Source organism: Amphiprion ocellaris, chromosome 4, assembly GCF_022539595.1.
Source record: "Amphiprion ocellaris isolate individual 3 ecotype Okinawa chromosome 4, ASM2253959v1, whole genome shotgun sequence".
NCBI classification, from domain to species: Eukaryota; Metazoa; Chordata; class Actinopteri; family Pomacentridae; genus Amphiprion; species Amphiprion ocellaris.
Genome location: NC_072769.1, coordinates 15,871,522 through 15,894,186, shown reverse-complemented (window position 1 = coordinate 15,894,186; position 22,665 = coordinate 15,871,522). Strand labels below are relative to the sequence as shown.

Genomic DNA, 22,665 nt, shown 5'->3' with positions numbered 1-22,665 from the left:
AGCAGCAACATCACAAGAACAAATAAGACAATTTTCAACAATTGAATGAAACTGATGTCATTTAAAACTATCAGAGTCTGTTTTAGTGTCAAATTAAAGCTGATTACTGACAACTAGAACATTAACGTTAATGTTTTAATCACATTTAAGTTTCCTGAACGTTACATTAATGTCAACCAGCCAGAGTTTTATGAACTTAATGAACCACATTACAGGAACACAACACACTTCAGCTGTTTACATAAAACTCAACACATTTGCTTGATGCTACGTTAGCTTTAATCAGGCTAAGACTGAGCGGCTAGCTCAGTTAGCATCGCTAACATTAAAGCTAATATTTACTATGCTAACTTTCTTCTCTGGTCAACACACACTGAAACAAACTCCACCAACATCTGGAGTGCATGGCACACATTACATCTGACACTAAAGCTGCATATAAAGTGCATTAAAAGCGGCACCGATACGAAAATAAACATTTACTTACCGAACTATCAGAGTCCTTTCAGTGTCTGCTGGTAGAATCAGCCAAAGGTAGAAAACTGGTTAAAACAAGCCAGCGGCCAGGAAAACTGTCTGTGGAAAATGTTGTGCTGCTCCACCGATAAATAAACCAACAGTTATTATATCAGAATTAATCCAAACGAGGAGAACAGAGTCTCTGCTGCCTCCTCCATAGGACCTGTCAATCATTCCAGACCGGACTGTCAATCAAGTAGTCCCGCCCCCTGGCTTCGCAAAATTTTAACGCTCTATAAAAAAATCAATATTGATTTATTTTAAGATCGGCCACCTGATCTCTCATTTTGACCATGAAAACTAACGAAAAATAATGTCTGTACAGTCTATGCACCGTACTCTGTTTGGCTCTACACTTCCTGATGACCACTTCCGGTCTCAGAAAATGAAAAAACGGACCTTTTTTCCTTTCTGTCTCTTACTGATTTTACTTTCTTGTTATTCTAAATATAAAACGAAAATCAAAGCATTTAAAAAATCGTATATACCTTTTTGATCATGAAAAGGAAAAACGCCTTGTATTTCAATTTTAATTTTTGTATTTTAAAACGAAAATCAAATAACCACTCATTTTTTTGTTTTTCAATACCCGTTTCAGAACGGAAAATCCAATTACCAGATCCGTACACGGACCGTGGTGGATGTCTGGTGTGTGTGTGGGCTGTGTGTCTGAATGTTTTTGTTAAAAAAAAAAAAAAAGTGGGACTGAAACGAGTCAGAGCTCGTATCTGTGCAGGCTGCAGCCGAAAACTACAGTTGTATTTGTCTGCTGAAAAACTACAACTCCCGGAAACAATGTCACTTCCTGTTGATTGGGACGGGAGCCTCTCGGGTATAGACACATAAGAATCATGTGACAGGTCATGGCCACAACGTGATCGTCCTCCAAATACCGGTGGTCTGGTTTATAAAGAGTTTTGTTGTGTGCGCTTTATTGTGTATTTTTACAAACCCCTCACTGCAACGAAAAAGCACCCTGAGACCTGGTGAATGTGTGAAATATTAGTGTAACTCCCCAGATTTTATATGCAAAAAGAATTATCGATCTATCTTATCTGGTTTAAAATCTACAGCCAATCAAAAATCAATATGCAAAATGTACTGCCGGCGCTACGCTGGGTTCTAAAGGGTTAATAATGACAGTAACTTTTAGTCGTAGAACTAAGGGACAGAAAGTCTTAAACATTCACTGGTACATAAGTATCTGTAAACTAAATCCTCTGGTTTCCTTCAGTCACAGAAGTGCCATCAGTTCAGAGGGAATGGAAAGTTTTTGTGAAAACAAAAAAAAAAAAAAAACAACTTCCCACTGTGACAAACTGATAGTTACATGACCTTTTACCTAAATATACAATTGCAGCTCAATGTACATCTTTACATTTGGTCTCGTTCATTCTTCACTGATCCAGTTCATCTGTCTGCAGGTATTTGGAACAATCAGAGATCTTCTTCACCTGTGTGGCGCTCAGGCTCTCAGAACACATGGGACACACCGCTTCTGTTTCCAGCAGCCTGAAAGAAAGTTCAGTGAACCTCTGTGAATATGATGAACGTTTGGCAGAAAATACACATTCACTTACTGGTGTAGAGTTAGATGGCAAGATCGCTGCCACTTATATTTGCTAAGTATGAGACTGCTAGTGTAACTTAGCATAAAGGCAGCTAGCCTGTCCACAGACAAGAACCCGGCTACCACCTCTACATGAACACTTCATATATCGAGTTTAATCTGCAATCCAACATGTATAAATGATCATTTGAGGCTGGGTTAAAAGACGGACTTCTTTCTTGGCAGGATGCAGCGTCTTTGGTAGGTATCAATCTATCACTATTATGATCAGTCAGTGCTCATAGCCCAACACACGATCACTTCAGGTATGTGCCAAAATGTGCCAACAACTAACAGAAAACACTAATACGATCACACGTAATGCATATATGCACTTTGACTGCAAGTAAAACACAAGATGTTTCACTGTCTGCGCAGACAACACTATCTGTTTCATTCTAAGTGTATTTTGTGACCTATAAACACATTTTCATATTTCAAATCACTGGACTTTCCCTTTAAGCTCCTCCCTAACAAAACTTTTCAAAGTGGAAAAATATTGCACTGCCATATTTATAATGCCCTGAGTTTTACTGTAAGAATCCTCAGCATGTAGCCGCTATAGTAAATCTTCTTGTTGCAGTACCTGCAGTATTGCACTAATTTAGAAACTGCGCTGTACTGTTGACCACATGTTATGTGCTTTTAAAAGACACACAGCATTAATAAGGGACTGTGTGCAAGTTGGCAAAAATCAAAAGTGTAATCATCTCAACTAGAGATTTGTCACTATTAGTGATATTGTCTGGAGATAATAATTTTTTATTTTTTTTACTCTACATTTTACTGCCAATCAGACTGAATTAACCAGATTCCACAGAACAAACAATAAATATAAAGAAAAGAAATATAGAATTCAAAATTTAAACAAGTAGGTTTTATATTTTCAACTTGACTTGTATATGTTCAAAACTGTCACACAGCAGTACCTGTAATTTTTCAATAATCCAAATTTTCTTTTGTGGAAAGTTTATGAATAACTGGATTTCAGCACAGTTTGTGTGTGATTTTACATGCGAGTGTTCCACTTACAGAATAAACTGGGAGTAGAGAGCAGGAAATTCACAATGAGGGCAGATGGACCAGTCTTCTTTCAGCATATGACGACCCTGAGAAAACCATAAAAATGTTGCAAGGTTTGAATGAAAACAGTACAGGCAGGTAAAGGGGAAGCCTTCGTGTGGTCGTGTGTCTGTACCGTGGCGATGCAATAAGGCAGGTTGTTCTTGCAGGAAATACACAGCAGTTCATTCTGTGGCAGCTGGAAGCCACAGAAGGGACACGGAGTAGTTTCCTCCTCCAGCTCTGATGTATCTGGACGTCTGGTGCACACATGAACGTAGGAAAGACAAAGATTCAGAGGCAATGTAGGATAGAGGAGGAAAAGATCAGACAGATGCAGCAGGAAGTCCAAACATGATGTGTGAAGTAAAACATCCTCAGTACTCACCGAACCATAGCCTCGATCTTCTTCCTGTACTTTGGATCGATCTCATTTCGGTACTCCGGTCTCATCAACATGGCAGCAAAGCTGAAGGCGGAGTTTTTCAGTCCGGCACGGTGACATTCGATTACTGCTGACGTCAGAATGGGAACAACATCTACACACACACAAACACTGATCAGACCTCTGTCAAACAAGCATTCAGGTTTTATTTAGATTTTTTGTTGTGAATTGGTCAGCGGTTTAATGTTGAGGAAAGGTAAATTTTCCACATTGACTCACGTGCAGGAAACTTGCTGATGGTGTTGCTGACTCGAATGAGCATGCGTGCTCCTTTCAGGTGGTCTCCTCTCTTTACGTGGATCTACATTAAAACAGTTTACAAAGTTAGAAATGCTACACTTACCTAGATAAGCCTAAAATACGGGTTTTTGAAAAAGAAACTCTATGAAAGCCAAACATGTCTTTTGGTATAGCTGATAATTCCGATAGTATATCACCAGCTGCTCTTTATAATGTTACCTTGACTCTGACACTCCAGGATAGTCTAACTTTTATGAGACAACTACAGTATATATATATATATATATATATATATATATATATATATATATAGAGAGAGAGAGAGAGAGAGAGAGAGAGAGAGAGAGAGAGAGAGAGAGAGAGAGAGAGAGAGAGAGAGAGAGAGAGAGAGAGAGAGAGAGAGAGAGAGAGAGTAAAGGGCCAAGGTTTGCCAGGGTGCTTTAAAATATTGTATAGTGGCATGAACTTCCCCCAAAAATTACTTTAAAAATTCTTCAAGTGAAGTGGCATGAATGACTGACCTTGACCAGCAGATAGGAGTGAAGGATCATCAGATTGGTGGCCATCTCAGCAGGAATCTTAATCTTCTGAGCCTGTAGCTCCGTGTACATGCTGAACAGCACATCATGGGCGTTACGGTAGTTCCCTGTAGCAGTTAAGCACAAAGAAACCCAAAAGAACAAAACGTAACACAATTAACATATGATTTGAACTTGTTATGGTGCTTATGTTGGTACACCGCGGTTTGGTTCTGTTTGTATGAATATGTTGGTACCTGCACACTGCTCTTCTCTGGCGATGATGATGGCGGTGCGAGCAGCCTCCCTGTAGTGCTGCAGAGCCATATACAGACGAAACAGGTACTTCGCATCCTGGGAGGATGAGAAAAGTGTCACCAACAGTTTAGTCAGCACTGTCACAAAGTCAAGGCTCCGTCTTCATATAAGAACATAAACTAATACAGTAACAGTGGGGTGGCTTTCTCAATTTGTTCTCACAAACTGTGTGTGGCTTGAGTCTGATTTAAAGCAACAAATAATGACAGTCAGGTACTGTGGTTGTCTAATATCTGGGCATCTATATCTGCAAAGGGAGTGAAAGCTGCAGTTTAGCATCTGAAACTAGTAAACTCAAAGCAAATCAGAAGCACTGATGCTAGAATGAAATATAAAATCTTCCAAAACATTGTCTATAATATTTTTTAACTCCACATCTCCTCCTTTTAAATTCAATAGTTCAACAATTTCTAAATTATATTTACAGAAACAGAGACATTAAATAAACAAAAAAAATGAAATGGAAAGGCAGCATTTCATTTAACATCGGCAGCTGAGAATTTAACAAATTAAATAATATACCTTTAATAAAAATACAATTTAACAAATTACATTTCAGTTTGGAGCCAAAAAAAGTCTTTGGTGTAATTTACTACGAGGTTACTCTTAAAATGCCAGCTAATCTGCTTCTTAAAGATTGTGTGTGTTTGGTTTTTATTGCATCCTACATCCCCAGTTCCACCAGACAAGCACAAAGACAAAACAGCACAAACATTAATGTCTCTTGAAAAATAACCAAATCTGTTTTAACACAAGCAGAAAACAGCGTGTTCATGTAGAAACCCCAGTGTTAGGAGTATGAGCTGATTGAGAAAACTGGTTTTGAGGAACTTTAAATGCATATTTGTCAAGGCACACTTTACTAATTATAAGCAAATATGTTCAAATTGCATAAACAGAACAAAGTCTTGTCTGACAAATAATGCATATCCCTCTGCACACTGTGTGATAAACATGGCGGAAAATTAGTAAATCAGGAATTCACTGTTTCACCTCACTGACGGTTAACAGCAGCACGTTCTTTATTAGTGCTTCAAGGCAACATCTCAATACTCACAAGGATGTACTTTACTAAAGAAAAAACAGTCTCTGTTATGAATAGCCCACAGGACTTCCTCACAGACAACCTGCCAAAATAAATCCCTGCTAGCGTCTTGATGGAACAGCTGTTGATAGATTGTAAACTGTAAATTTGCCAATATCACACTTTCACTTTCAGCACAAATGAACAGAGGCTGCAGAGTATAAGATCATGGTGATGCGATTCTTTTGTAATAACTTCTAACAACTGGCAAGTCTTTAGTCAAAAACTAAAACTCACTTCTAAAGTTACTCAATGAAAGACATTAAACACAAAAGAGTAGCAGTGAACACGACAGTGAGAAAGAGTAGTAAATATATTAAACAAGGATTATTTAATTCCTTGAATATCAAAAGCAAAATCATACAGCTAGAAAAGGACTTCAACCCAAAAACACAGGATCCAGTGTTCCAATGTACTGATTACCTTGGGCATCCCGTCGCTTTCCCCCATCAGGTAATCTATCAGCTGACTGGTCAAAGAGGTGTCCTTGGCCTGGCCAACCTGGAACACACACACATCCAAAAAAACACACATTCAACTAAATGTCCAGTTTGTTTTGTACTGACGTGCTCAGTTGGACAGACAGCTCTCACCGTCTCTATAGCCATCTCAATTGCCATGTTGTCTTCGTTGTTGGGACACTTCAGGAAGTGCTTCAGGGCCTGACAGGAGGTGGACACAAAGGAAGAGAAAGAGCGAGTTAATTTAAACCACATAAATGCTTAAAACAAATAAATTTTAAGTAAATAAATCTCACTCTGCTGTACTGCCCACACTTCTGAAAGAACTTTCCAGCCTGCAGGTGTTTCTTCTCTCCTTCAAAGTAGAGAGCAATGCTCTGGTAGTCCTCCTGCGTCGCATCAGAGCCTGACGAACACAAATTCCACCAGTCAAAATAGTTCAGACATTTATTACCACACTCATAAGACATCTAATTAAAATTACATTGACAGAAAACAGCAGAGTAAAAAACTGTTGTTACAATTTGCAAAATATCTATATGGTGCCTAGACACAGAGACTGACCAATGATGTCTGCATAGACCTCCATCTGTCCATGCTGCTGGGCCAGCTGGAAGGCTTCATCGTTGCACTGAGACAGAACCAGGAAGTGGATGGCTGAACCATAGTCATTCAACTGCAGGAAGAATCTGGCGCACACACAAAAATGTTAAGCATACATTAGCGAAATTAAAAAACTATTAGCTGACACAGAAAATTAATCAGCAGCAACTTTCCTTATCGATTGATCTTTATGGCATTTAGCAATCAAAAAAAAAAAAAAAAAAAAAACGAAACCTCTGCTGGTTCCAGTTTCTGAAACAGGAGGATGTTTCTAAGCAGCTTCTGTTTGGACATTTGGTCAGATAGAAGAAGCAATTTCACTGTTGGCTGTTACTTTACAGTCTTAAAGGTTAAACATTTATTAATGAAATACTCATAAGTTGCAATCTTGCTTTGAGTGATTCAGTGTGATGCTGCCAAAACAACCAGTTCCAGTTCAGTCTGCCAACACTTAGCAATAGTAAAACAGATAATGATATTGCAGAAATGTTTTAGGTAAAATGACAGGCAGTTGAAAGTAAAATGCTCTTGTGTCGTTTCGTGCTTGTAGGTGTTGTTGCTATCAAAATAACCTCTTCATTTGAACTGTAATAGACTTCACTGGTTTTATCACACATGCAGTAGGTGACAACCATTATGACTGATATTTTGGATAAATTAAATAAAATGCAGTAAGTAGTGGAGACTGAAGACTAGTGTCACCAATTCAGTATTAGACCAAATGTGAAATATGGTCTCAATATTCCCTTCTGTTCCTGAGTCACGACATTGAATAATGGGTCAGAAATATGTTTTTGCAGAACACTATATCACAGTTGAAGTTAGACATTGTCTAGATGTCTAACAATTAAAAAATCTAAAGGTTTAAAAGGTATGTTAGAAAAATGAGAGTCATGGGTGACATTTAAGACATGATGACAGTCAGTAGAATCCCCTCACCAGTGAAATAGTACAGGCCTGTTTTTGGTTGTCTGTTTGTCCTACCTGGCAACCATCTTAGCTCCATCAATGCTCTGCGTCTCCCTGACGATACGTACAGCATCCTCAGGATTGTTCAGGTGGTCCAGCAGCACACGGATCACATTGTCCCAGTCTTTTGCACTCTCATAAGCATGCGCAGCATCCTTATACCTGATGGAAGCAGTAGACGTTACATCAATTTCTCTTTTAAAGATATATTCATCTGCAGAAGAAAAAGATACAGAAACTAAGAACCTACTTGCCATCTGCCTCCTTTGCCTTTGCATACTGGAGGTGAATCTTGGGAGAGGAGACATTTGGGAGCAACTCTCCCACCTTCGCCCTGAGTAACATAAAGCAGAATGACATCAAAGAAGAGAGAAATATGCAGGTGTGAATGTTGGTATGTTAATATTTGTCTCACCAGTTCTTGCAGCGAATGTAGACGGATGCAGCTTTGTCATAATATTGTCCTTTCTCATAGAGCTGAGCTGCTTCAGAAAATTGCTGTAATAACAAAAAAGAAACCATAGAAAAACATAAGCTGATGCTTCAGATTCTGCAATGCTGCACAACACACACACACACACACACACACACACACACACACACACACACACACACACACACACACACTTTTAAACATGCACATATGGGAATTTACAAAAACACATTATTTTCAAAAAGGGAGCAATAAGGTGAAATTTACTTTCATGCTCTCCAGTATGGCTCCACATTCCTTCTTGAGGACTCTGCTTGGGTGCTGAATAGCCTGAGCAGCTCCTCTCCTGATGTCACCCATCCTGATGGACATTCTGGCTACACCTGCCAGGCATGCCTCGTCATGGTCCTGGAACAGCACAAAGACGGGGAGAATGGAAAGGGTGAGAACAGACACTGTGATGTAGGCCAAAATATTTCCTTATATATCCTTAGACTGGAGCTTTGAATGTATTTTCTGCTAAACTGTGCTAAAAACAACAAAGACAAAGAGGAGAAGCTGAAAGGATCGAAGCCTGATAACAACAAACCAAACTGTGGGCAGGAGATAAGACTTTATATGAATCTGTATGTGGAATAGTGGAACAACTAAAAGATGGGATTGCACTTACTCTATTATTTTGGGTCATGCCTTTTTCGTAGTGTGCCAGCGCGTTAACATAATCCCCACTACAAAGAGAGAGGTTTAGTGACGTGTATACAGAATGGTGTATATGTGTGAAGTGAATACACACTTACATAAACTCTAGATGGACAGCATACTCTTTGGATATAAAAGGAATCTGATCTTCTGCGAGCCTCTTGGCCAACATAAGAGCACTGTCCCAGTGCAAAAGGTCTCTTCTCATCTAATACACACACATGATAAAACAATAAAAATTATTTTTCATTTGCATTTTTTACAAGTCAAACCATTAAAAAAGCCTTCTTTTACACATTAATACAAACACACCTCCAGAGCAGCGATAGGGGAGGTTGAGGACAAATAAAGGTCTTGAGCCAGATTGTAGTCACCCAGAAACATGGCCAAATGTCCTGCCAGTAAGTTCTTGTCCTCTATACCCTGGAAAGACAAACAGGCAGAGAGAGTTGAGGAGTGTTACCTCATATTTGTCAGGACAGAGAGAGTCAAGTACTTGTAACAAATGTGTGACACCCAAACTAATGTATGTGTTACCTGGATGTCCTGCAGGGACAGGACCATGCCCACATTGCCATTCATGCGGTAGACCTGGATGGCCAACTCAACCTCCATGTGGACCAGACAGGCTTTGCCTAACTCTGCCCAGTCGTCTTTACTGCCTGCAGACTTGCACAGATCCCAGGCCTCGTGGAACCTGGACAAGAAGATTACATTTTGAAATCCTGCATCATTATTCTTGCTTTGTTTGTCTTTCTCTCTGCAAAGTGTGACAGACTGTACATTTTATTGATTTATTTACGGCTCTTCCTATTTTTACTCCCATGCATTACTTTGCTGCCGTCTTTATATGCTGCCCTTATCAAACACAGTGAAATGACTGAATTATGTTATAGGTGCAAACCAGCCACACACGGACTCACATTCAGACTTACTCCTCACAATCTGGCAAACACTGAAACATGTCAGATAACCAAGAGATATATCTCTTCAAAGCTGTGTCCACCACAAACATTGTACAGTATATGCAGCATGGCTAACCTTTTGAGCATGATGGCCTGGGCGAGCTGCTTGCTGCGTTCCGCTACTGAATCTGTGCCACTTGAGCGCTTGAGAAAGGAGTGTGTGCTCAAAGACACTTCACTTGTCTTCCCGCTTGCCGTCTGACAAGTCAGCTCTCCGTTGTACAGAAGTAAAGGTTTCTGGGAAAAGGGAAGTGCAGTGCTTCCCACCAGCACCACCTGTGGGCCTGAGCAAGTGACGGAGGAAATTAAATTCATAAGACTGCATCTGTTTTGTCTCAACCTTTACAGGGCGACGAGTACAGTAGTACTTTAAGTGCACTATAGTCAAGGTTGGTGCACTTCAATAAAAATCAAAAATTAAAAATCTGTCCGTTTATACAGTAGAGTAGGTAAAAGAAAATCGGGTCCTCTCATATATTTGACATAAATACATATGGGCAGTTAGAAGTGGCACTCATCATTTATCATTGATCATATGTGTGCTGATGTGGCATCTCCTTACCATATATGGTGGTTTTATGTAAGGCGTAGGTGTACACCTTGTCATCATTATAAGCTACAAACACTCCTCTGTCAGCATGCCAGTTGTCCCACAGTACTCCTGTGATTGTGGGAGAGAAGTTGGGAAGTTCGACACAGGAGACTGTTGCCTGGATTGGAGAAATATGCACAGACTCATCAGACTCTTGTTTATCCAAATGACATCAGTATCTGTACTTCTGTCGCATTTTCAATTTGAAACACATTGTATCTGTGGTGTTGCTAAGTGTCATGGGTTTTCTTCAGTTTCTGCATCCTTTGTATTTTCATTCTGAGCCACTGCTTCTTGTACTGTACTAAAGAACCTTTGATAACTGAGGCTATAGAATAGAATAGAATAGAATAGACCAGAATAGAATAGAATAGAATAGAATAGAATAGAATAGAATAGAATAGAATAGAATAGAATAGAAATACTTCATTAATCCCTGTGGGGAAATTTGGTAAAGTGCGTTGTCTTGATCAAGATATTCATTACTTGATTTTTTAAAAGATAACTTTTTGCCATTTTCACCAGTGGACAAAGACAAAAATGTGGAGAAGGAGCGAAGGAAAACAACATACAGTAAAAGTCCAAGCCTGGTGGGGATTGAACCGAGGATTCAGGCATTTGCGCCTATGTGGTTTGTGTTCTTACCAAACGGCTGTCAGGTAGCCCATATTTTAAAGTTTCTAAACCATTTTTTATTCTGCCATTATGAAATACTACTGCATCTACCATTATGCCTCAGAGTACATGTATATAATGCATACATGCAGAGATGTGTGAAGTAAATATATACTGACGTTTGCAGGGGAGAAGAGGAAGCCACCATTCTTGTCATCAATGAACACCAGCCGTGTGCCATTTAGGTCTGGGAACACTTTTCTCACACCGACTGAGTGATTGTAGCTGCTCACTGTCTCCCAGTCGTCCATCAAGACACACACCACATTACCTGACTGAGGAAAAGAGATTACAGTTTCAATAAGGAGACGACTAGCAGTGCTAGGTTCTACTATTTCTATCATTTTTAGTAAACATACTGTTGGCTTAACACTCATTTACACATTGCTTCTAATGTGCTAAATAAAAGAGTTGTGCTGATCTGTGAATAAATAAAAGTGATTCAAGCATCTATCCCTTGAATGATAGAATGACCAAAGACTTATCCAGGTCAGACAGAGGGAAAATGCAGCCGCTTACATTCATTTACACACCAACACTCACTGCTGACACACACACATACTTGATACTGAAGGCCACTCCAAGTCATGAGGATATCTTGTGAGAACTGTGTAAGAAGAACTGATAAAATACTCATGATTGGAGTTGGCGCGTCAATTAGAAGCTGTGATAATATCAAACGACTGTAGTGGATGTCAGCAATTAATGGTGAAGGGAACAGTACAGAAAGATACATATGAATCATATGGGGAGGGTCTCTTTTTTACAGTAGATGACATGGACTGATTGGAGGTCTTGTGTTCCAAGAGGCTAAGGACATGTCTGTGTACCAATGAAGAGAGGGCTGGGTCTAGACCATAGCTCCTCTCCATCAGTTTTTGACCAATGAGATTGTTCCACATTTCATAAAAAAACTCTACATAGTGTCAACGTCATCCATTCCTGGGAAGATGGCTACAGATTAACACTTTGTTGACAGTAGTCCTCTGAACAATGATGGTCCTTGGTATTAAAATATTTTGTCATTGCAGAATAAACAACTCGAACTGAGAGAAGTTGATGTCTTCTATGTCAAAAAATGAACACGCTCAACAGTTGCCACAGGAAAATAAAGTTAAAAATGGTGAGATGGAAGTGGAGATGGGAGGAAGGGATCGCGAAGGGAGAACAAATGACAGAAAAAAACACGACTCTGGGTATGGGTAAAGCAAAAGGGGTGGGAAATGAAGAAGAGGTTAGGGGACACATTTAAACCACTGTCTGTGTTTGTAGCAACTAGAGTCAGTGGTTTAGTTTTTGTTTTTAGGCGGAAGAAACTGATAATTGATTATTTACAACTGAAATCCACACTCTCTTAACTTTTGATTCTGTACAGAGCAAATGAAACAGTGCAACATTTGCTGTGGAAACGATAACAACCAAGTCAGATTTCAATTTACTGTTTGCGGCTGACTGACACGAGGATCTGGGAAGCCTTACATCTGTGCCATAGTAGAGGAAGTCAGCAGTGAGGGCGTGGCAAAGAATCCGACCTTTCCCGTCATCATTTGGAAAAAGCTTCATCTGCTTCTTCTCCTCCTGGTCTTTTCCTTCAATCTAAAATGCAATACAAACACACAGATCTGTAGTTTACTCACACTAGAACAGTAGATATTGAAGCTCATTTAATGAGCATTCATTGGTCAATAAAAAGAGAAACAAAGCACATTAGATGACTCACTATGTGCAGCTGCACTTTTCCCTCAAACTGCGCTGCTGCGTAGTCTGCATTAAGGCACATGCTGGCTATTGTCCCCAAATACTCAATGTCCTTCAGCTTGTTAAAACCTGAGTGACACACATAACATTTCAGTGATTTAGAAGTGCAGACATTCACTTCCTCATTCAAACACCACATAATATTGTTTCTGAGGTTAACACACACACACAGACACACCAGGTTCTTGGTCTACCAGGGCATAAAACCAGGCTCTGTTGTTCATCCCCACAGCCACATGGTACGGTCCCACTGCAATGAATGTGGGCTCTACTTCCACTTCTATGGCAACAGGACTCTCCTGAAATCACACAGCAAAAAAGACACAGTGAGTATTGAATCTAGCCATCAGCATTTACTCCTGACAAAAGAGAAACACTGCTGGCTCAGTCTTATAAACTGCATGTCCTCTTGTTAATTTCTTAATTTTCTATAAAAACCTGTGTTGTCAGGTCTACTGCAAACCTCTATAAAAACTGTCCTTTCTTGTTGTTATTTGAAGTTTTGTTGTTAACAAGCAAGTCATCTCAAAAGCTGCCTGACAAATTTCAAATTAACATGGTGAAAAGTTGCAAGTCACAGGCAGAGGAAAAACTGACTGATCCTTTTATGCCTGTGATGCATAGAGACAAAATAATTGTTTGCATTGAATTCAATGTCTAGCATGAATCAGACATGATCTGCTCTGTGGTCTACAATACATTTGGATGATTCCCATGGAAACTAATTTTTTTCCTGTTGAATACCTCCAGATTTGCCATTTTTAATATCAGAGCTAGTATAAACCACTGAGGATGTTTGTCACTATTGCAGAGAATTCTAAAACATTTTCAACTTTAAATATATGGAGAAAATAGTGCAGAACTGGGAGAATTTTGTACATTCTTTCTTGTTGTGATGCCGTGTTCATTTTCCCATGTCAGGACAAATGTGTGTAAATCTTCTTCACTATTGTCTTTACTTTGAGCGTGTGTGTGTGTGCGTGCATGTGATGTGCCAGCAAGTGCGTGTGTGTGCGTCCTCACCCCCTCCACCTGGTTGGAGACGGTGACCTCCAGCAGGGATGTGAGGTAGGCCAGCCGGGTACCGAAGCTGTCGCCCAGGATGGGCAGCTTGGTCAGGAAGACATGGAGCGTCCCTTTCTGTGTGGAAACTGCCAGCAGCTGGCCGTCATCTGTCCAGCTCAGCTGATCCAGACCTGCAGGAAGAGAGATGGAGAAGTGGGCCATGTTTTTAAAATGGCCTATCAAAGAGAGCATGGCTGAGAAAGAGGACCATCTCACCTTTAGTCTCATCATCCAGCTGAACCACACTACTGATATCTTTGAGATCAGACAGCTCGTGGATCTTTATGCTGCAACAAAAGCACAAGTCTAGTTTCACCTTTACAAAACACCAGAATAACTTTGTTGTCTTTTGCATAGCCTGTATGTACCAAGAAGCAGCCTTGTTTAGTGCTGATGAAATGGTCACACTGTTCAAACTATCATTAAATTCGTAAATCCGACAGAGGATATTTTCTGCCTCCCTGATGTGCACGGAAAAAACCACAACGTATTCATGAAAGAAGTCGATGAGTAGATACTCGTCGCCTTTACCTACACCTTTACCAATACAGTCTGAATAGTGGTGTTCTTCAACAGAAGCCCTGTGTGTACCTGTTGTCCCCACATGAAGCAGCCTTGCTTAGTGATGATGAGATGGCAACACTGTTGAGGCTACCTTTGTGGTTGTGAGCCTGATAGAGCTCATGCCCTATCTCCCTGATATGTGTGGAAATAACCACAAAGAATCCCTGGGAGAAGCCAATGAGGATATACCCATCACCGTACCTGGACAGAGAGAAAGTAGGAGAGACAGAACTCATTTTAGTACCAATATCTCAGCCATGATTCAGTACCAGTGTTTGGTAGTGTGTGTGAGCATGTGCAGTACCAGCGGTACGACACAATGTTCCCATAGTGTAGCTGGAAGGCCAGCTCTATCCGGTTTTCAGGGTCGTTGATGTTGAAAAGCATCAGTATCTTCTTGTCTACTGACACACTCACCTGGAGAGTCAAAGACCACAGTACAATAAACATCTGCCATGATATAACTTGTACATCCTGAATTTATTTTTTAATGTATATCATTGAAATACATTACACTTACATTACATTACAAAGAATTCTATCTGAACTGCAAATTTGTATTCCTCTGCATGCTGAAAATCTGTCTTAATTTTGGTATAAAATGCACATGAACAATTTATGTTTGGTTTAGAACAGACCAGTTATCACAATGAAAGCCAGCAGTCAACATATATACATGCATATGTATATATACATGCATAAAATGTATACACTACCGTTCAAAAGTTTGGGGTCACTTTGGAAAGAAAGCCCTTTTTCCCATGAAGATAACACAAAATTAATCAGAAATACAGTCTAGACATTGTTAATGTGCTAAATGACTATTCTAGCTGGAAACAGCTGATTTTTAATGGAATATCTACTTAGGGGTACAGAGGAACATTTCCAGCAACCATCACTCCTGTGTTCTAATGCTACATTGTGTTAGCTAATGGTGTTGAAAGGTTAATTGATGATTAGAAAATCCTTGTGCAATTATGTTAGCACATGAATAAAAATGTAATGGAAAACATGAAATTGCCTGGGTGACCCCAAACTTTTGAACAGTAGTGTATGTGCATAAAGAAAACAAACTTACAGTGCTCTCTCCTTGAGGAGACCTTTCATCAGTCTTCATCACCGAAAAATAAATTTCAGCAGGCTCACCACGAAGAGTTGTCTGACAAAAGAGTAGACAAATTGACTGGATCATTTTCCAAGTATTATTTTCTCTTAATCCTCTTATTAGTAATACCAATAATAGTATGCATTTTTTTCAAACATCTCATATCCTTGCACTTTTCTATGATATACAGTATTACCATTGTAACTTTACTCTTGGCTGCTTGTAACATGAGTGACCTAGAAGCCAAAGCATCTATTGGTGCTGAACTTATTCAAGTGCACCTGGATGACACTAACAGTGAAACAGTCATAATGTAAAACGCTGTTTTAAAAAAATCCTATTCATGCTGACGTACAATTCGTGCGTGTGACTACCTGTCTGATGGTGTCCCCCTCGTGATTGCTGATGCTCAGTGTGCTGTCATCACTTCCCAGAGCCAGGAGATTCTGAGTGCTCCAGCAGCCACAGGTGATCTTCTTAGTGTGTTTGCCTGATAAATGTGGAGGAAGAAGGACAGAAAGTCAGTATTCCAGATGAAACTAAAGACTAACAAACCACACATGCAGAGGTGTTGTGTGTGAATTACCCAACACTGGTATCTTGCGAGAGGTCTGCTGATTGTAGATCAACAGGTTTCCTTTGGCTGTCCCGACTGCCAACAGTGGGCCAGTCTTTGACCACAAGATGAAGGACATTTGATCTCTTTGAAACCACCAAGAAAGCAGCGAGAAACAAACACAGGTTGATAGAAATGAGCAGAAATGTTTGTGTGGCAGAGGTAGAAATTATAAATAAACTAACACAGGCATTAGTCGCTGAGCCAGTAGCAGCGTATCAGTATCAAAATTTGCGACCTTATCTCTTCTTTAAAACATGGTATATGCTTGTCGTACCTCATGCCACTGTCTATCTGGGATGTTTTGTTGACACTGGCATCCCAGAGGTAGATGGAGCTGGATTTTGCAGCTATCACAGCCAGAATGTCCCCGTCCTTATCCCAGTCCATCCCCACACAGCGTCTAAGGCAAGTTGAATAAAGAAAAGAGAGGACAGGAACTCACTTTGGGATGCAACAGCAAAAAGCAATCACCTAAACCTCTTTAATGATATAAAACTGGAGTCCTTATGTTCACACACTTACCCCGGAAGGTGGAGCGCAGTCAACTTGTGTCCATGTCGATCAAAAATTTTCACTGAGTTGTCCTGTCTACATAATTAGAAATGCAATTAAAATGTAAATCTTGAAAAAAAGGGAAGGAGATTATCACACAGTTTTGTCCAGGACAACGGGTTACTCACCCTGCAACAGCAATATAATTGCCCAGAGTTTTCTGCCACTTGTACAGCAGGTTGGAACCTGCCCACGCTTTGTCAGCAAGGATGAAAACACTCTGTGGACAGAAAGATTATTTTTGAAGTTATTTTACAGTTTCTGTGTTTTTTTAGGGTCTCACTAATAATTTTCTATGTCAAAATGATATTCCTAGTTATGAAGAACAGTACTTAGCAGGAGATGTAGTTTTGGTTTATTTTTCCTTCATGAAGTCCGCAAAAAATATTCAAGTGGCATGACCTGAGTTGGGCTTGAAGAAAGTCTGCATTACTAAAGCTGTGTGGTTTAACATCATGCATTCCTCTATGGGAAGTTTGGAATGAAGTAGTTTTGAAGTGTATGAAGGGACTTCAAGTCAGGATAGCTCAAACACTCTTGCATCCCTTTTGATTTTTTTTTTTTTTTTTTTTAAATCCCTGTCTCATTAGGTCCCCAGGTTTGCATAATTCCTCCAGGAAAGAATCCTATTTCTGTGGGATCATAAGGATCAAGGAGAACATGTACACTACCAGTCAAAAGTCTGGACACACCTTCTCATTTACTGCTTTTTATTTATTTATATTATTTTCTACATTGTAGATTGATATTGAAGGTTGATACCTTTTTGTTTATAGCATAATTCCATATGTATTCTTTTATAGATTTGATGTCTTCAGTATTAATCAACAATGTATAACATAATTAAATAAAAACTATTAAATAACAAGGTGTGTCCAAACTTTTGACTGCTAGTGTATAAATTGCAAAATTCAATCAGACCCTGATTTCCTCAGCAGATACAAAAACAGGAGGTTAGACTTCTTTTGCAATTACGTGCATAATGTAGAACGAGTTTTATGATTGGAAAATGCAGTACTAAATTTGAAAAAAATGCACCAGAGACAAAAGCAAAAGCAGTACCCACTTGGGTTTTATTGTCTTGCTGGTGAAAAAAAAAAAATCACAACATTCATTTTATTTATAAAGTTTCTATTTTCCATCTCTCTGCTCTAATTTTACCACCTTGAAAATCATGTAGCTGCTCCCTTCAGTGCATCTTAATGAGATCTGATTCAGCAGGTTTATATTCTGCTTCAGCGTGCCAAATCGCTGTGAGGAATATTTGTGTTGCATGGCTCTAATTTCATCTCATCTCCCTGATTTGGTCCAGGAAAAAATTAAGCAGTCATCCATCCATCTTGGTATATCGAACTACAGAAGATGCTTTGTCATCAAAGTGTTTATTCCTGCCTTTGGTCAGGAATGAAATAACAGAAGAGCTGCAGACCTTGACCTCGATGTATTTCAGATAAACCGAAGGATACTACAGTCAGTGCTACGTAAAGTTCACAGTGCTCACTTATGATTTGACACTACATGAATAAATTGTAAAAGAGAATCTTAATGGACATGCAGTACTTAATTTGTTGTGGCCACTTAATCATCCAGTACCTTTGAAAAGTTCAGGCAGTTACTGGCTTTATTATTGAATTCCAAACACACACAGTTTAGAAGCTTTCCTGTTGAGCTCTTTAATCAAATAGTCTTACTAAATATTTTTTGTTGAAGACATCATTCCCGAAATGTCAAACAGCTAAGCCGGTATATAAAATGTAGTAACAGTACTTCTTATGAAACAATATGGTCTCCCTGCAACAGGTGTCAAACAAAACGTATCAACGTAGGTTATTTCCAACTTATTACAGTGAAAAATGTTCGATTAATTACATTGCTAAATGTCGTACCTGTAATGACTGAAATTGCTTTAGCTACCTAAAAAAATGTTTAACCTATAACTTACTAAAACATATATACTAATGAAAGACAGCTGCTACAGATAATATTGTCGTACGTGTGTAAAGAATGCAGGTTACCACTTTGACAGACTGTTTTATGATTATTCTGGCTAATAACTAGTTAGCCAAACAGTGTTATTTTCAGTTGTCTTTAACATAATAACATACACAGTTTTACGACATAAGTTTACTTAAAATTAGAAAAAAATTATTAAAACACCAAGAAATGCGGCTCGTAAACTAACTTTGGTTAACATATTAGCCAACAAAATAGCTGTTTTGTCCAAATATCGTTACGTTAGCTAACACGGTAGCTGGGTTACCAGGAGCTGCTGAAGTAACGACACAGTTAGCAAGTAACTAGCTCGCTAGCTGGAGCTCGTTCATGCGATAAAAGTCAAAACCGAATTCATGAAAGCAGAAGTAACGCAGCTGTTGCCAGTTCTTCAGTTGGTACCAACCTTCATTCTGATGGTAGCTGGTCACTTAAACGTCACATCGATCTTTTCTTCTCAAGACAACTTCGACATTAGCGGTTCGTGTGTTTCCCACAATGCTTCACTCTGAAGCGTCTGCAGCAGCGATGTCATAGCAACAGTCAGCAGCCAATCAGCGCCTCCGATACAAGACCGCGTTAGTTATAATGCCTGGTATAAATTATCAAACACGGTGTTCCAGTTTGACTGGCGATCAGGTTAACTGGAGATAGTTGCCGTCTCCAGATGTTTCGTTCGCAGATTCGTCACGATCAGACCTGGATTTACGTGAAATAAAGATACCAGATAAAGAAGACCTCGCCGAAAAACGCCGGCATCACTACTTAATAAAGTCTGTATCCATGTAAATATCATCTATAGACAGTAAAAAGAAACGTGCAGGCCGAAATAAAAAACACGTATTTTTCAAGTAGGTGAGAGGATTTGAAACCACGTAATCCAGCGATAAAATTACGAGACCATCGTTTCACTCATTGTGCTACCGATCAGCTCTGCAAGCATTCTGCTTCATCTACATAGATCACTGTCATTCTGTCAGGTGTTTAACACCTGGTGATTGTTCAGGAAACACGTCCATGTCAGCTGGATATAATCACAACTTAACACAGGCTTCCTGGTTAAGAACGAGTCAGAAAACTATTTATTGTCTCACCAAGAAAACCCACAACATAGAAGCACGTCCACTGCTGTGTTGTGTGTTAGTTTGTGTGTTCAGTGGAACAGATCCAGAGCAGAACTTCGAGCTTAACTCGGGTTTGTTCTCAGAAACACTCAGATCCTCAGCAGCCTCCCATCAGAACAACACGCAGCACATCAGCTTGATTTGCTAAAATACATCGGAACAAACTGAGACCACGTTGTTTAAACTAGTCACTCAGAAAAAAGTAAAAACTCGTTCAGTCATCCACGTCCTAACCGTCATTCAGAGCACGTTAACCACTGACAATATAAAAAAAAAAAAAAAAGGGAAGGGAAGTAAAGGGATTTGATCTGGTCAAAACAAACAATGGTTTATTCGCCCTATCAGTGAGCCATGAGCACCTATTGCATGTATTGAAGTGACTACAGTCACATTTGAACGTTACAGATATTCCTGTTGGACTCTGAAGATATTGTGCTGCCATATTTGTATATTTAGCCTACATGTACTCTAAAGTGGATTAGGAACGTCATTAAATCAAATACTGTCAAACACCACAATTCACTCTAGTCTTCCTCTGCGACATCATTAAAAGTATCTTCTGCCATTTCTAAACCAGCCAGGGTGTTTGGGAAGACACAAATCACACAAATATATTGTTTGTTTTGACCAGGTCAGATCCCGTTACTTCCTTTAAAAAAAAAAAAAATATTGTCAGTGGTTAACGTGCTTTGAAATGATACCCCCTGGCTCTTCTAAAAAAAAAAAAAAAAAAAAAAAAACTGGCTTAAACGTTTAATATATCACTTAGTCATTTATGCTAGAAAGTGTTATTAAAAAAAAAACTCACAGGTGTAAATGTCTCACTCTCCTAATCTACACTCCCCACTGGAGAACCCCCTCCTCCTTCTACTTTTCTCTCTCTCCCTCTCTATATGTCTCCCTTTAGCCCTCTCCCCCTCTCACACACTCACCCCCCACACTCTCACTCACACTCTATGTACCCCCCATGTTTATTGTGCCTGTATGTTTTATAATGTGTTTGTTGATAGTTTTCCAGGCAATGATGTGCTATTATATAATGTATATATAGATCCTGACCTGCTGTATACATCTCTCTCCAACACTCACAGCTCACAGACAGCAACAGACAGCTCACAAGGACACACACAGATGTTATATTATATTGCTACATACTCAGTGACAGAACATCTTCTCTCTCTATGTTCAAGTTTAATATCGTAGCCTGGAATGTTCATGGCATATGCTCACAAACAAAAAGAGTTAAAATCATGGACTATGTCTCTAAATTAAAAGCAGATATTTTGCTCCTCCAAGAAACGCATTTACTACAGTCGGAAGAAAAATGTTTGTCAGACTCGAATTATAGTATTATCTTTTCATCTTGTTGTAACAGCAGACAAAGAGGGGTCTCCATTCTAGTCCATAAGAGAGTACCATTCACTTTAAACAGTACAGTAATGGACTCAGAGGGCAGATATATTATTATCCAGGCAACAATCTTTAATAAATTATATTCTATTGTAAACCTCTATGCTCCGAATAATGACGATCCAGCCTTCTTTCACACTATTTTCTCTCACTTAGCAGACTTATCTGCTAACTCAACAACTATTATCGGTGGTGACTTCAACATAGTTTTAAACCCTTCAGTAGATCGATCTAATAGTCCAATACATGTAAAACAATCACAATCAGTTAAAGTCATACATGATTATATGAAAGATTTCGGACTAGACGATGTCTGGAGACTCAAAACCCCTACAAAGAGGGACTATACGTTTTTCTCTGCGGTACACAAAACATTTTCAAGAATTGACTTTTTCCTCTTAAATAACTCTATCGCACATAAAGTTACCACTAAAATCCACCCAATCGTTATCAGCGACCACGCACCAATATCTCTCAGCCTGCAAACAGATTCCATCCCTAAACCTCCTCAGACTTGGCGCCTCAACATCTCGCTACTCAAATACCCAGAATTTGATCGAGTAATAAGGAGTGAGTGGGCAGACTTCCTAAAAAACAATGACTCTGTTGACTTACCCCCATCTTTGCTTTAGGAAACTGGAAAGGCCGTAATCAGAGGTAAAATAATATCGTACTCCTCATACAAGAAAAAAAAAGATCTACAAACAGAGAAAGAAATTGAAGAAAAAATTAAACAACTTACAGAGAATTATGCAATAAACCCAAGTGATCAATTATGGTCCGAACTAAAAAATGCAAAACTAAACCTCGATAATATCCTATCCAAGAAAACAGAGTTTTTAATGACAACAACTAAGATATAATGATTTCGAACACAATAATAAATCAAGAAAATTTCTGGCGAACCAACTCCAGCGAAATAAAGAAAAATCCTTCATAACTGCAATTCAGGATCCCTCAGGAAAATATACTCAGTCACCTCAGGAAATTAACCAGACCTTCTATAATTTTCTCATTTATCAGGTAGAGATTCATCCTGAAACCTGCAGGAAGATGCTAAATTTAGAGGAAAAACATCAGAAGTGTAACATTTATGGGGCAGAAATTCATCCCGAGAGCCCTGAAACCTGCAGAAAGATGTTAAATTTATGAGAAAAATATCAGAATTATAATATTTATCAGGTTGAGATTCACAGAGAGATTTGAAACCTGCAGAAAGATGCTAAATTTAGAGGAAAAACATAATTTTAACATTTATTGGGCAGAGATTCACCCTGAGAGATT

General features: G+C 39.1%; 1 protein-coding gene across 1 annotated transcript; it reads right to left on the bottom strand.

The window, feature by feature from the left end:
- Positions 1-1,035: 1,035 nt before the first annotated feature.
- Positions 1,036-19,395, bottom strand: wdr19 (WD repeat domain 19). Its single transcript, XM_023270009.3, has 36 exons — positions 19,254-19,395; positions 16,984-17,075; positions 16,826-16,891; positions 16,578-16,703; positions 16,271-16,386; positions 16,059-16,174; positions 15,658-15,738; positions 14,884-14,996; positions 14,607-14,780; positions 14,232-14,302; positions 13,974-14,146; positions 13,129-13,249; positions 12,913-13,019; positions 12,672-12,788; positions 11,312-11,467; positions 10,488-10,635; positions 10,002-10,209; positions 9,498-9,657; positions 9,273-9,383; positions 9,059-9,168; positions 8,932-8,989; positions 8,529-8,669; positions 8,244-8,326; positions 8,079-8,162; positions 7,844-7,990; positions 6,821-6,945; positions 6,553-6,662; positions 6,389-6,457; positions 6,219-6,296; positions 4,651-4,747; positions 4,397-4,521; positions 3,855-3,936; positions 3,579-3,729; positions 3,327-3,450; positions 3,161-3,237; positions 1,036-2,031 (listed from the first exon to the last, which is right to left on the bottom strand). Exons 1-36 carry the CDS (start codon positions 19,257-19,259, stop codon positions 1,917-1,919), a joined length of 4,038 nt encoding a protein of 1,345 aa, XP_023125777.1. The 5' UTR covers positions 19,260-19,395; the 3' UTR covers positions 1,036-1,916.
- Positions 19,396-22,665: the final 3,270 nt, after the last annotated feature.